Consider the following 16,203-nt stretch of genomic DNA (forward strand, 5'->3'; position numbering starts at 1 on the left):
ACGCTGAAAAATCCACCATAAGTTCCGAATGCATTAAGTTGGAACACTAGAGTGGAATGAGGGTGGACAACAAAAATTTCGAATGGGGTTGTGAGAAAAGCACAACAATGAAAGAAGATACAAAATAAACTGAAATGCAGATGTAAAAGAGCAATGTGGACACATGTGATACTCACAAGGAGAAAGTGAAAAAAAGAAGAAGAAGAAGAAGAAGAAGAAGAAGAAGAAGAAGAAGATTGCACCAAGACATTCAAAGCAAAGGGCGACACTGCACAATTAACTGTATACAGCTAGCATGACAAGGAAAACATCGTGATCTCATTTTATCTGCTGCTGGTTTTGTACACAAGGGATGGTCGTCAGGTACAAACTTCGCAGTATTTAATGTCAGTTTACACAGTAGCAGCAATGCCCAGGTGAAGCTAGTTAAGATTTAGTTTTGTGACAGAAGATCTGTAAGGAGTGTTTGGTCTAATCCATACTGGACCACTGTGAGCCAGGAACATACTATGCAGTGATCACACTATGCCATAGTAAACTGAGCTCACCGAGCTAGTGAAAGTAAGTTAATTTAGTTCTGCATGCATAAGCACCAAAGTTACACGAAAGCTGGCGTTTGTGGTACTTCAACTGCTTGGTAGCTCTACAGCACATGCATGGATGGAGTAGCTGGTCAAGTGGTGTCATGTACACATCACCTACCTGGCACCACAATGGTTTCACAGAGCCCACTGGAGAAGTGACATGATGTCAGGTGTGTGCAAGGTGGGCATAGGGGAGTATAAGCAGACAGCCACAGATCAACAGCTCACTATACTTAGTGCTGCTTAAACACACAAATTCCTGCACACGAGAACAAGGGGGGGGGGGGGGGGGGGGCGGCGGCGGCAACCACCCCTTCTCATTCATTAAATGAGAACACACGTTTATGAGCAGCAGCTCATTGACCACATCAACAAAGATGGATTGTGCCCTTTCATGTATAATTCGGCTCACACTTGCAGATAAAAGTATCAGCTTGTGCAAAAGGTGGGGGCACTCACTAGTATACTACAAGGTCACTTCATGGGGCCAATACACTCACCTAATGCCACACAGCTAACGGATTGAAGCTTCAGTGTCACCCCAACTACAGGAAGCTACTTGCACATTCCCACACGCCAACTTTTCGCCAAGAAGTTTCAGTGTTTGTTAGTGCGGTGAATGTGAGTACAGTCCAGTGTTAAGAAAGGGACAAAGCATTATAATGCAGGTGAGTGTCTATCAGCATATTTCTTTTCTCTCTTATAGCACACACTTTTACTGAGAAGGGCTAATTTATCATTGTCTATATATTATCCTGTCTAGTAATAGTATTTTGGCTGGGAACATTTTAAAATGTAAAATGAAAGGGATGAAAATTTATGCAATTTCTGGATGCTGTTAACTTACATTAACATTTCAATTTTAATTATTTGTGCATAATATGCTTTCTAAGACAGGGAACAATATTTGAGCATTTTGATTATTTAAACTTGACATTCATGTTTGGAAAAGTACTTAGCATAATTTAGAGTTCTGAATGATTAACATGGCTAATTGAATTTGTGAAACACACTTTTCATTATTTACTTAATAATACCTACACATTTACTGAGTTTTTTAACAGAATGTTGTATCTTTCAATATGATTTTCATGTGTCCAGTTTATGTGAAATTTTTGTGTTTCGCAACTGCTGGGCATTTTGATACTTGTAATAATATACCTGCTTAGATATTAGTAACCTAAACCAAACCAAGTCTAAATTAGAAATCAATATAAACTTTTTGTGTGTGAATGAGTTGGATTATTCTTTTACTGCATTATGTAATACAGTCATTGAAGCTTTTCAAAGTTTAGTTTGTTCTTTGATCTAGGTGGGGTGTTTGTAAATGTCATGGGATCAATGAGATTTTAGCACAAATGTTCAACAATATTAGTGATGCGCACAACTTAAGTGCAAAAGCAAATACTGTAACATTTGCAACCTTACACACTTTCTGTATTGCTTACCTTCATTAAAAGATGGCTGCAGTTACATGATAATCTTCAAGTACAATAAATCCAGCAAATCATACACTACATATTTACTATTTATAGCCTACACAATAACATGTGACTTTTAACACAAACAATTCCACTTTTTAGGAATGCCTGGGGAAATGTCAGTGCAGTAAACTGCAAACTCAACCAACATGCTCACCCCCCATATGATGCCAAAAAGTGCCGTTGCTGTTAAGAGCGTACTAGCAAGCTATGGTCTGAGCTTTGTTGAAGACAATTATCTGGGTTCAAGTCCAACAGCATACAGTGTTGCACATTCCACTGTAGCATTAAAGTTTCATTCCGCAGTACATACAGTATCAACACCGTATTAAATGGTGACATCAAATGTATTAGGATACATTACCACTGTAAGAGTGCAGGTGTTTCTGATTATGGTTTTAGGGCGCAAAACAGTTATGGTCATAAGCACCGATTCCGTAGCTCAACTAAAGGGTGAAAACAGGAATTTAAATCAGCAGCAATGGGAGCGAAACTCAATAAGAAGGGAAGCTAAAAACGGATGGAAATCTTAGAAAATTGCTATTGAAGGGGAGATGTTTTCCCCAAAAAGAGCTTCAAATGACCGATGTCATCTCACTAACACTATTAAACTCAAGGATGCAATCGGCTGAGCCCGCGTCATCTGCTAAAAGGGAAGATATATCAGGCGGCAGCTGTAAACGGGTGAACAGCAATTTAAAATAGGGGCACTGAAGTAAATGGTGTCTCACTGTCCACAATTGAGAGCCGTGGGGACAAAGCGGGGAGGATCACCACTTAAAAGATGTCGATAGCTAAAAAGACAGTGCCCAATCTGGAGGTTAGTTAAAATGACCTCTTCCCGATGACAAGGCCAGGGGGAAGAGGTTTCGTCCCGCAATTTATTACTTTGAACTACAGACCAATGCGTGTGCCATAAAAGAGCAATGTGATGTTCTGTCATCGTGTTGCTCTTTTATGGCGCACAAACACTTGTCTGTAGATTGGGAAAGGGAACTATGCGAACAGCGCCACTTTATCGGCTGCCTCGTTCCTTCGTCAACCAACATGCCCTGGGATCCAGAGGAATGCCACAGAAATGCCCTCCAAGTGGACCATGTGGAGCCAGCCTGAATTCTGTAGACCAGAGGGTGGGCAGGATAAAGAGCTTGGATGTTGAAAAGAGAGCTCAGCATATAGTATACTGTGTCCGCTGACGGATGTATTGGACAGCATGGAGAACAGTGTAAAGCTCCAGAGTAAAACTGAACACTGGTCGGGAAACCAAAATCTAATAGGGTTGTCGTCAATAGTATAGGCACTCCCGACACCAAAGGTGGTCTTTGAGCCATCCATGTAAATAAATGTGGCATCCTCCATTTGTGCGCATAGAGCAGCAAATACCTGACAATAAACTATAGGGATACCATCCTTGGGAGGCTGACAAAGAGCACGGAGAACGTAGGACCAGGGCCAAAGACAAGGTGGTGACATTCCTCCATTTGTCTGGAAAAATTTAGGAAATTGGAAGGAAAGTGAACAGTTGACGGAAGCGGAATCCTGATGGTAGCAGAGACAGAGGGCTGCCTGCATACCCTAAATCCAAGGAGGTGTCGTAAAAAAGGGCATGGGTTGGATGAGGAGGCACTGAAAACAGATGAACAGCATAACGACTCACAAGAACAGCTTGACGATTGGACTGTAAAGGTTCAGCAGTCTCAGCATAAAGGCTCCCCACAGGTCTACTGTAAAAAGCTCCAGACGCTAAATGCAATCCATGGTGGTGGACAGAATGTATACGACAAAGAATAAACAGCCATGCAGAGGAGTAAACTATGCTTCCAGAGTCCAATTTTGAGCGCACTAAGGAATGATATAGGTAGAGTAGGTAGGACCACTCTGTCCGCTTCCCAGGAGGTACCACTCAGAACACTGAGGGTGTTGAGGGATCACAGACAGCAAGCCAAAAGATATGAAACATGGGAAGACCAACATAGTTTTCTGTAAAATATAAGTACCAAGAATTCGGGGACATCCACGAACGGAAGATCAACAGGGCCTAGATGTAGGGAAGGTGGATAACACTCTGTACAACACCAAAAATTTACACAGGCGGTCTTACTGGGAGAAAATTGGAAGCCGGTTTCAATGTTCCATGAGTGGAGGCGATCGAAGCACGCTTGAAGATGTCATTCAAAAAGGCTGGTCTGTTGAGAGGCAAAGTACACAAAACACAAAAAATTTGCATCATCCTGGTTCCCAGAACTCCTGAAGACATACGTTGACCGTGGATATTGTATCACAGAAACAGCCCCTTAGACTGTTTAGAGATGTCACTAAACCAGCCAAAAGATGTTAACAACCACGTATGAGCAATGCCTATTAGACAGAGGGGGTCCGACAGCCGATCAGTTCCAGTCATTCCACCAGGAAAGAGGTACACGGCTCGTGTTATCTGTAGTTCAACCATGCCTAGACGGTCAGTACCATGGTTTGACAGCATCTACATTGTTACTTTGTGCCAGGAAGGACTCTCAACAAGGGAAGAGTCCAGGTGTCTCTGAGTGAACCAAAGCAATGTTGTTCGAACATGCAGGAGATAAAGAGAAACAGGAACTCTCGATGACATGCCTCACTCAGGCCGCCCATGGGCTACTACTGCAGTGGATGACCACTACCGATGGATTATGGCTAGGAGGAACCGTGACAGCAATGCCACCACATTGAACAATGCTTTTCGTGCAGTCACAAGATGTCATGTTATTACTAAAACTGTGCGCAATAGGCTGCATGATGCGCAACTTCACTCCCGACATACATGGGGAGGTCCATCTTTGTAACCACGACACCATGCAGTGCAGTACAGATGGTCCCAACAACGTGAAGAATGGACCGCTCAGGATTGGCATCACATTCTCTTCACCGATGAGTGTCGCATATGCCTTCAACCTGACAATTGTCGGAGACATGTTTGGAAGCAAGTTGGTCAGGCTGAATGACTTAAGACACTGTCCAGCGAGTGCAGCAAGGTGGAGGTTCCATGATGTTTTGGGGGTGGCAGTACGTGGGGCCAACATACACCGCTGGTGGTCAGGGAAGGCGCTGTAATGGCTGTACGGTACGTGAATACCATCCTCCGACCGATAGTGCAACCATATTGGCAGCATATTGGCGATGCGTTCATCTTCATGGAAGACAATTTGCGCCTCCCATCATGCACATCTTGTGAATGACTTCCTTCAGGATAATAACATCGCTGGACTAGAGTGGCCAGCATGTTCTCCAGACATGAACCCTATCGAACATGCCTGGGATAGATTGATAAGGGCTGTTTATGGATGACGTGACCCACCAACCACTCTGAGGGAACAACACAGACTCACCATTGAGGAGTGGAACAATATGTGCCAACAGTGCCTTGATGAACTTGTGGATAGTATGCCACGATGAACACAAGCATGCATCAATGCAAGAGGACATGCTACTGGGTATGTGGATACCAATCTGGACCACTGCCTCTGAGGGTCTCACTGTATGGTGGTACAACAAGCAATGTGTGGTTTTCATGAGCAATGAAAAGGGCGGAAATGATGTTTATGTTGATCTCTACTCCAATCTTCTGTACAGGTTCCGGAACACTCAAAACTGAGGTGATGCAAAACTTTTTTTTATGAGTGTAGATTGTAGAACTGTCAACAAAGAGGGAGCCCGAGACATCAGGAAGGAGACATTCCATAGTTGTGTTTATGGCGATGGCAAACAGTACAACACTCAGCACTGGGCCTTGAGGCACCCTGCTTTCTTGGGTAAAACTACAGGATAAATTAGGATCACTCGCTCCTTAAATGTGCGCTCTGTCATAAATTCGCGGAGTAAAAGGGGTAGCAGACCTCGAAAGCCCCAAGAGAACAGTGTGTGGAAGATGCCTGTCCTCCAACAGGTATCGTATGCCCACTCCAGATAAAAAAATATAGCTACTGTTTGTCGTTTCCTTAGGAAACAAGATGGTCAACTGCAGAACGCAGTTGCTGTGGGCACTTGTTAAAAGATTTCGGGACTCTAGCCACCATACGCTCCAAAACCTTACATACACTACCTGTGAGAGAGATTTGGCAATAGCTACAGGGGAGATGTTTGTCCTTTCCAGATTTTCGAACAGGAATGATGATAGCTTCCCGCCATCTTCTGGGAAACTTTTGGTCCAAATTCTATTATAAAGGCGAAGGAAGAAATGCAGAGTAGAGTATGAAAAATGCAGCAACATTTGGATATGGATGCCATCCAGTCCTGGGGCAGAAGAGGGAGAAGAAGAGTGTGCATGTCAGAGTTCACGCATAGAAAAAACGGTATTATAGCTTTCGTGATTTTGAGAGGAGACAGCAAGAGGTTGCACTTTCATGGCTTGTTTCTTTGGGAAAAAGGCTGGTGGGTAATTAGAAGAGCTTGAAGCATAAGCAAATTGTTGACCCAATGGGTTAGAAATTGTGCCTGGGTCCACTAAGGTATCTTGTGCGACAGTTAGCCCAGATATCATGGAAAAACTAGATGTGCTGGATGACCGTTGAATTCGACTCCAAAGTACAGATGAGGGAGTGAAGGTATTAAAGGAGCTGGTAAAAAATTCCAGCATACCTTCTTGCTATTGCATAAGATCAGATGACATTGTGCACGTATCTGCTTATAGCTAATACAGCTGGCCAATGTAGGATGATGGCGGAAAACGCAAAGAGCACATCTCCGCTCGCGTATTTCGTCACAGCGTGCCTCGTTCCACCAATGAACTGGGGGCACTGGGGCAAAGGGGAGGTATGAGGTGTTGAAAATTCCGCAGCTGTAAGAATAAGTTCTGCAACACGAGCGACCTTATTGTCAATGCTAGGAAATTGACGGTCATCAAACGTTGCTAGATAGGAGAAAAGTGTCCAATCAGCATGGGAAAACTTCGAGCATCTTGGGTGCACAGATGGCAGTTGTGGCTGCAATTGAATGACACAATGAAAACGGTCACACAAGTGTGTATCGGTAAGAGTGCACAATTTAAAGCGCCGAGATAGACGAACCTTACCAACCAAAAGGTTCAAATGAAAATAGGCTGACACGGAGGCAGACAAAAACATAGCTTCAACCGTGTTGAGGCAAACCAGATCTGCTTGGTGGAAGAGGTCAAACAATAGGGAACCTCTTGGATACAGACTCGAAGATTCCCAAAGGAGGTGGTGGGCATTGTAGTCTCCAACCAGCAAACAAAGCGGTGGGAGCTGACCAAGGAGCCAAAGGAGATCTGCTCTTACCATTGGTGTGGACGATTGAACATATATGGTACAAAGAGAGAAGGTGAATCAGTAAAGCAAAAAACATACAGCGACATCTTGGAAGGAAATGTGTAAGGGGATTGGGTGTTAATGGATAGTATCATGGAGAAGAATCATAAGACCCCACGCGCCAGAACGCCAGCAACATACGGGAGATGAAATTGGATCAATTGGAAATTAGGGAAGACATAGCTTTATTTCTTGAAGACAGTAGATGACCGGGGAGTAGGATTGTAAGAGGATTGCCAATTCATTCCAATTGGAGGCGGTGGCCGGTGGCATGGAGTGGCACTCAGCAGGAGGCAGAAGATATTGATCGATAGGTTGTCGGGGGACAGCTCCTGCTGCCAGTGATCAGCTGGTTGATCGGCCTCCAGCGGTGCATCTCGACGACACGAGAGACGGCCGAGGTTGGCTACCTCTGGCTGGCACTGTAGAAGAGACACGCCATGGCACAGAAGGAGAGGAACTTTTTTTATTATGAGACATCTTGGAAGCAGGACGTTGAGATGGAAGAAGAGTTGATGGTTGTGGGGCCTGGGCACATAAAAAATCTTCATGAGTAGGTTCTTTTTTGGAAGTCTGGGTGTCTAATTTTGGGGCCTCTGATTTAGCTGGAGCCGATGAAGGTTGAGCCTTATTGTGAGCAGGTGATAGTGGGGAGGTTGAACAGGCGATCACTGGGTTGGCCGATCTGACGACTGTGGCGCTAAAGGTGAGATTGCAAGCCTGCGTGGCTACCTCCTTAGTAGGTCGAGGAGAGGCAAGGACAGTGTTATATTTATGCGCTGGGACCACAGTGAGCTTTCTGCTGGCAAGTAAATTATCAACAGCAAAGGTGGACACCTTTTCCTTCACTTGGATTTCCTCAATAATTCGTTCATCTTTAAAAACAGGGCAATCTCTAGAGGAAGCATTGTGGTCTGGGAATCCCTGCCACAGGTAATGCATTTGGCCATATTGGAACACGACTGGCTGGTATGATTAAACTCCTGACACCACTAGCAACACGTAGGGTTGGGGATGTAAGGGCAAACTGAAATTATCACATACCTCGCTTTAATGTTTCATGGGAGTTGAACTCTGTCAAATGCCAAGAGGAGAGTGCGAGTTGGTACCAGTTCCTTTGCAAACCTTTTCATTACTCGATGTACGCCCGTTATTCCCTAATCAGAAGGTAACTTTGACTGTCCTCATTTGATAATCCATTGAGTGATCTTGTATAAACCAACCCGCACGATGAGTTTAAAGTACAGTGCACTTCCACCCGGACAGGGAAGGTGTGTAACAGTATAGTTCGAAGCAATTTGCGTGCCTGGAGGGCACTGTCTGTTTCTAACAACAAGGTGCCATTTTGTAACCGGGAACATGACTTGAAAGGACCTGCAATCATGTCAACACCTTTCTGAATAATGAAAGGGTTGATAAGTCTTGACCTTCGTCAGGCCGAGAATCATCTACCTTTTTCTCGTGGTCTGAAGTAGTAAAAGTAGAAGAAACCATTGCGAAAGTATCCCCCATGATTACCGGCATCTCTGATGCCATGCTCCTTCCTAGTGGGGGCCCTCTGTGAGGGCACTCCCACCTTAGGTGATTGTCGACACCTTACGTCACACCTCCTGAGAATCATACGGAGGGACCAAACGGCATGTTCGGAGGGTAGCAGCTCAAGTAATCACCCCTCCTTGGTCCTGGCCTTTGCTAGGTGGTACGTATCCGGGGCGGGGAATTACACTTGCGAACACACGAGTCGGGCTTCAGACATGCACAGGGAGGAAAGAAAGAAAAAAGGGAGGAACAAAGAGAAGGAAAGAGTTCTCAAATGCGGCAGCAGTGAAGAAGGTAAAGAAATGCACTCCCAAAGAGAGGGAGAAGGGAAAGGGCTGGGGAGGGGGGGGGGGGGGGGACGACGACGACGACACACACGGATGTGGAGAGGGAAGGTATGCAGCCCAGAAAAGCAAGATAGTTGCATAAGCTTGGGGTTCCACAAAAGAGTTGTAGACTCCCTCAGCGGGAAGGGGGTGTTGTAGGTGTGTTTAACCCTCTGGCTGCTGTTGACAAGTTAACTCATCACGCTCTGCTGATTCCCAGGTGCTAAGGACATGTTCAAATGCAGTCCCTTGGTTTTCCTTAGTGCTACTATGTGTTTACTCATCCTCTTCTGCTGAACCCTCACTGCTGAAAGGCAAGTAACTTCCAAATCTCAGTAAATAAAAAGTTTTGTCTGTCAGTCATGTCATACAGCATACAAGCCTCTGTTCATGCTATCATTTGCAAAGAAACTTCATTTCAATATCTTGAACTGTTTATGAAGTATGACGATTGTTTTGACCACACGATTCCTGACGTACATGGACGAAAATGGGTGCATTGCACACAACCGTCTGACATATACTGAACCAAATAATATCTTTAAAATTACATGCAATGTTTTACTTAATTTGATGCAGTGCAGTAACTATGATGAATAACAAAAAGAAATTCAGTCCTTCAAAGACTGAAGATATTGGACTGTAAGATGAAAGAAAATCAACTTTTTCACCATATGGTTTTCTTAGAATCAGATGATAACTACTTCATAACAGCAAGAAAGCTGTCTCTCAGCACAGCTGGCAGCATTTGGTGAGCAGTACAGCACAAATTCGTGCTCAGCACGTAATGCAGAGAGCAAGTGTATAAGCAGACACTACGGTCTGTAGGAAGTGTCTTAATTCTTACGTAATTTTTTAAGAAGTAACATTTTTACATGATACCATTAGACTGCAAAGACAGACTAAACACCAACAAGTTAATCAAAATATCCACGGGTGTACTGCCGGTCTATAGTGTCCAACGGGCACAATATTTCGGCGATCAAACATGTCGCCATCATCAGGTGAACTGACGGACTGAGCTCCTGTGAACGTGCCGGCACGGAGATCCGTACGCTATGGCTGCTCAGGGGGAACTGGGTTCGGTCGCGGCGGCGGCCGATTTAAATACCCTCCGCCCGCGGCGCGCTCCCTCTGCCGTCCGCACCCCGCGCCACGGTAGCGCGGTGGAACAGATTGCGACGGCGTCTGAGATGACGTCGGTGTGATGGCTCTGTCCGCCGCGACCGAACCCAGTTCCCCCTGAGCTGCCATAGCGTACGGATCTCCGTGCCGCCACGTTCACAGGAGCTCAGTCCGTCAGTTCACCTGATGATGGCGACATGTTTGATCGCCGAAATATTGTGCCCGTTGGACACTATAGACCGGCAGTACACCTGTGGATATTTTGATCATCAAATACGCCAGGAGAAACTCAAGAATCACACCAACAAGTTAGTTAATAAAACCAAACTGACCTTTAAAATCCCTGAAACTCGTCATTTAAACTTTCTTCTTCCTCTTCGTTGTCCTCTTCATGTATAAGACTGTCTTCACTACCATTAGGAGCATCACTATGCTGCACTTCTTGAAAGATTAAACAACAATGTCTTCTCTCACTTTAAACCATGACTGTTTTATGCACTGACACACTTGTTTGATTGCACACCATTTTAAAGCTCTCTTCGGTATCAATTAATGTTGTGTTTCATACATCAGCCATTTGTTCCTTTCTCTCTCATATGCACTATAAATGATTTATTTATCGACACATCAAGAGGTTGCAATTGTGAAAGAAGTCCTCCTGGAATAACAGCAAGGTCTGTATTTCCTTGTCTCTATCTCTTTCACAGAATTTTTCAAATGACTATTAAAGCAACCTAGCATGGGAAGACAACTATTCTTCAATAAAGCACCTTTCCTTCTCTCCCACACACTGTTAATCCATAATTTCATACCAGCCTCACCCATCTAAACCTTGTTATGTATGTGAGCAACAACACCTAGCAGTACTTCGGAAGGTTCTGACATTGTTTTGAGCTTGAAAATGATCACTGGGTTAAGTTTAGTACTGTCAGCACAGCATAAAAGGACAACAGTGTAGTGCATTTTTTAATGTCCACTTGTTTTTATAGACACAGTTTTAGCACCTTTCAAGGCAACAGTTCTGTTATTCGGCACATCAAATGTCTGAGGACTTCCATCCATATGCACCATTTGGCTTAGTTCCACACTGGTTTTCTTTCGACGCTGAAAAATAAAGTGATGGAAGATAATATTTACTCTTATACTCTTGTGGAATTTTCTGATATATTTTGGTTTGCACGTTAAGTCCATTATGCTTCAAAGATCTGTAGCACCCTTTAGGTCTGTTAAGTTCCACTCTAGCAGTAGCTTACAAGCATGTATTGGAATCATTTTTGAATTAATTCCAATCCCATTTTGATGGTGTCCTTGAATTCATTTTAATACGTCGTCTTCAAGTTTTGGCCATTTTGTATTCAGTCCTCTGTTTTCTATATCCATATTTAGTCTCCCTCTTTTTTATCATTTCTTCTTTAGTAGCCCACCAACCCCCCCCCCCCCCCCCCCGCCACCTTCAGTTGGTGGAGGTCTGAAACACCACTCAGCTACTCTGTATCCATGTTGTTGTTCATATGCTATTACTTTCAATTAACAGCCCACATCATATGAATACCTTCTATTTTTTTCCATTGTGAAACTAGCTACTAACAAAAAAAATTCTACTGTTACCGATAACACAAATCACTTTCAACTCAAGTTCACTGGCTCTGTTGACTGCAATGATGCATTATAGGCTAGACAGTGTTCTGTATTTGTGATGGTGGAGTGTGAGGGAGACAGTGTTAGCAAGCTTGTGAATCCCCACAACTCATGTTGATTGCATCGACGCACTGCTGCTGCAGGTTGAATTCAATATTGGCAGATGGAGACAGATTTCCCACAGCATCAAACATATGGCCATTTTAAGACTAATGGGAATTTTAAATTAAACACTGGACATTTTTTCATTAAGTTTGAGTACAAGATATTCCTGAATTATGAAGGCAATTTTTGGATAAAAGAAGTATTTCTTATAGTCTGTAAAATATGGTAATAAACTGGGGGCAACAAGTAAAACAACTGTACCCTTGATGATATAATGAACTTCTTCATGCAGCAGTACACAGTATTTTACCAAACAAGTATCTCTAACCTAGTGCACTGGTGGGACAATTGCCTCAATCCTCATGGCAATTTTGCCTGACAGACATACCAACTCTGGACTGCACAACCTTCGAACAGAAACTTTTTGGTCCCCTGTTGTGGGTACAACTGAGGAATCATGAACAGTCTCGATTATAGGGCATTCCAATAGGTTCGGGTACTCTTAGTTTGAAGTATTAATATGATTCTGGATTTGTGTGTTTGTTATTTTATGTTTAAAGTGCTCCTGGATCATTGTGATGTGATGAAAGACTGCCACTCAATGTAATTCCCTGGACTCTGTAGCACCATGTGCTGCATTATGGAGTCCTCCACAGTTAAGTTCTGTGGTTTGACTTCACAACAATTCAAGAAGTTCTCTGTTTGAATGTTGTTATACAAAAAGGGGAACCAGAACTGTCAAGTTTTCAATGTCAAAGTGTTCGAGTTCATGTTGTAAATTGGATAATAAATCCAAACTTGGTTCTGTGAACGCAGCTTTTTACTTCGTAGTAGAAGTTACCTAACTGTACATGAAAAACATCTGACACTGCCAAAGGTTCTGACTGACATACCCAAAATTGACTTCAAGACTGTCAGTAGCCTCGCACCACCTCAGCTAATGAAGGCAGCAATATTATTTGGCAAAGCATATGGAACTAAATATTCAATATTTGATTTTAGATTTGGAAACTTATAAACAACAAACAGCTCATAAAAATCTCAGCGAGTTACTTAATTTAAATATCTGCACATTTTGTTGATCATAAATGTGACCTCTTGACATTGAATCAATCAGTTTTACAATTATAGGGCACTCAACACACAAAACTAAATTTGAAAGCCTTACATTATAAGGATGGCTTGGAAACTGAATTCTCATCATTTATCAATGCTAAAATATGTTACCTGATAGCTTTTAGCCAGTACACTCAATTGAGTGCGCATGTGAGGCAGGTATTTATTTGTAAATTCATTAACTCGTGTAGATTCCCTTTCCTCCATTGATATGTTTGTGCCAGACTTTTCAACTAGCTTCTCATACTCTTTACGAGCTTCCAGCTCCACTGATGCTCTATTGTGTAGCTGTTCTTCTAGGCCTTGGAGCTGTAGCATCAAGTCATACACAGACCGCAGTTGGGCTGCCAAACTCTGGAATCAAATTGCAGCAGTTTTTGTTTAATAATCTGAGACAGCTTTACTATAATTATTGTAGTGTTTATTAAGAAGTAATAGTTATATTGTTCCTAGTAGTTGAAATACTGTCCACTATAATTTAATTTTGGGGAGTACTTTCTGGTAAAGGTTAGGAAGAGGGGATTTCTGCGATTATTTTCTAAAAATTTGTAAATGGGGATGCATACTGTGTTTCAAGTATTGTTCCTTCTTTGCTATTGTTGTCAGTAAAAAGCAGATGCAATGCGAGTGAGTCACAAGGAAACTACCTATATATACAGGATGAACTTCGAGATGTATCGCACGCATAGGTGCACACTCAAAAACTCTGTAATATTTTACTTAAAAAATAACATCTTGAATTTTTTTGAACAGCATTAACTTTTAATTAATACTATTGGACTAAGACATTAGTTTATTTTACATTTTATCACTATTGTAAACATAAACGAGCAAGTACTGTTCCAAATGTCCAGTAGTAAGATTGTATCTTCGATCATTCAAAACATTTTTATATGCAGAAAAGGACCATTCTACATCAACTGAGGTAACTGGGCAGTGTTTGAATTTGGGTGCTATGTTGGCACTTATTGTTTATAGTAAAAGTTCACCCACCTCATTAATAAAACTATTAATTCGGCACAAGTGTTCAAAGGTTGCATTATTGTTTGAAAACATTTTAAACTTTTCTTTAAGTTTTCTTGCAAACACTTCCGGTAATGAGTTCACTAGAATAATTTTATTCATTAACTGAATAGATTCATTCAACACCAAACCTAGAGTTTTAAGTTGTTTAACACTTGCAGGCATATGGGAAAAATGAGCGCTATTGCAGCAACGCCTTCTTTAATACTGGAATCATTAAAAGCTCCCCTGCACTGGAAAACTGCCAAAGCCTCTGCACTATCAGTCATTTACTACCCTTCCACCCCAACGAGTTACCACTAGTTTTGGAGGTAAAGGCACATCTGACAGTTTTTCTTTCTAGGTCTTGATGCGAGCAGGAGCCTTTAGGAGCACTTTATTTGTGGATGAAATCAGTTTATTTACATTCACAAATGTGGAACGTACTTCTTCAGCAAGGCGATGTACTCCTTGAGAAATGCACATGAATCAAATTGGGATAAAATACTGTGAGGACTTTTCCTGCTTTGATCATATAGGTAGCAGCATCTGATATAAACACACACCCTTTCTTCTGCAGAAGATTCTGGAAATATTTTTCTAACACCCTCATTCACAAATGGCTGACTGAGACAAGAAAATAAAAGAAACTGGCAATAAGTGTCATACACTGTCACTTCAAATGAAAATGATAATACATCCAGCAAGATTGTGCTGCAGCAGAAATTTTAAAATACCAGTACAGGTTAACTATTCAAAAAGTTCAACTAGTTGGGCAGCCTGACACACACCCAAAAGGAATGGTGAAGGAGTGGCTGTATAAATGCTAGCATTCAGAATTCTTAATTCCTCATTCTTCTGTTAAAAATTGAAAATTAATTGCAGAACTGTACATACATAATAATATGTACTAATGTCTATACTGTGATTTTCAGTATCATTGCAAATATTTTGTGAATTGTCTTTTGGTTATATGACTAAGAAAATTACCACGCATAAGCTAAAATATTGAAGAATTGTAGACATAAAAAGTTTAGGTTTTTTTAGCTTCTCAACATAACAGAAAACAATGTATATCCTTTCGATACGCACATAACAAAACACACACAGAATTCTTTTAGAAGTCCATAAACTACTTCACAAATTTCACAATACTTTAAGCATGATGCCACAGTTGAGATTTGATGCCCACGAAGTTGTGTGTAAATTTCACAAGCCTTTAACTGCTCTGCTGTTCAGAGTTAAACGTCCACAATCATGCAAGCGTTGAAAACTTACTTTAAGTTCCCAAACTCCTGCAGTAATTTTTGCAAGTACACTAACTTGTCGCCATGAAAATTTTGAACACTTTAATCAAGATTGGCATGCTGCTCATCAGCACATCCAAACTCATCAATGTCTCAAACCAAACTGATTCAGGCCAATGTGGCCGCTGCCTTTATACAGGCTCGGTATGTCATTGCGAAACCCAGAAAATTACACATACTGTAATAATTATTTAACAAATAAACACCTAGACACCCATGCTTGCACTCGATCTGTTAAAGAAGCCGGTTTCATTGCTTTTGTTATCATAAAATCTAAAGTAATGTCTCTTATTTGATGCATGATCCTTACAATGAATAAAACTTACATTAAACCTATCACAAACACAAATATTATAAATAAATTAAAGTTAGAATTTTGCGAGTTTTTTTATGGTGACATTTGGTTTTTGATGGGCTTCTCGATTTTGTGTGTTACTTGTATTTTATTTGATTAGCTTAATTTGCCATTGTGTTTGCATACATTAAATATAACAATATTCAAGACGGTAAGTTGCTACTCACCATATAGCGGAGATGTTGAGTCACGATAGGCACAACAAAAAGATAGAAACACACACACACACACACACACACACACACACACACACACACACACAAATCAACCCGCATACATGTCTGCAGTCTCAGGCAACTGAAACCACACTGTGAGCAGCAGCACC

General features: G+C 42.0%; 1 protein-coding gene across 14 annotated transcripts in view; it reads right to left on the reverse strand.

Annotated features, from left to right (window-relative positions):
- LOC126331098 (gamma-tubulin complex component 3-like) overlaps positions 1 to 16,203 on the reverse strand; it is a 271,857-nt gene that overhangs the window by 62,313 nt on the left and 193,341 nt on the right. For all 14 annotated transcript variants that reach the window (XR_007563253.1, XR_007563254.1, XM_049996444.1 and 11 more), the window contains one exon: positions 13,326 to 13,568. Coding sequence is in view for 12 of the 14 variants with exons in the window: in XM_049996444.1 (XP_049852401.1) it covers positions 13,326 to 13,568 (243 nt within the window). In the remaining 2 variants the exon portion in view is untranslated. The remainder of the gene's footprint in view (positions 1 to 13,325; positions 13,569 to 16,203) is intronic.

This window comes from Schistocerca gregaria, chromosome 2 (genome assembly GCF_023897955.1).
Source record: "Schistocerca gregaria isolate iqSchGreg1 chromosome 2, iqSchGreg1.2, whole genome shotgun sequence".
Classification (NCBI taxonomy): Eukaryota; Metazoa; Arthropoda; class Insecta; order Orthoptera; family Acrididae; genus Schistocerca; species Schistocerca gregaria.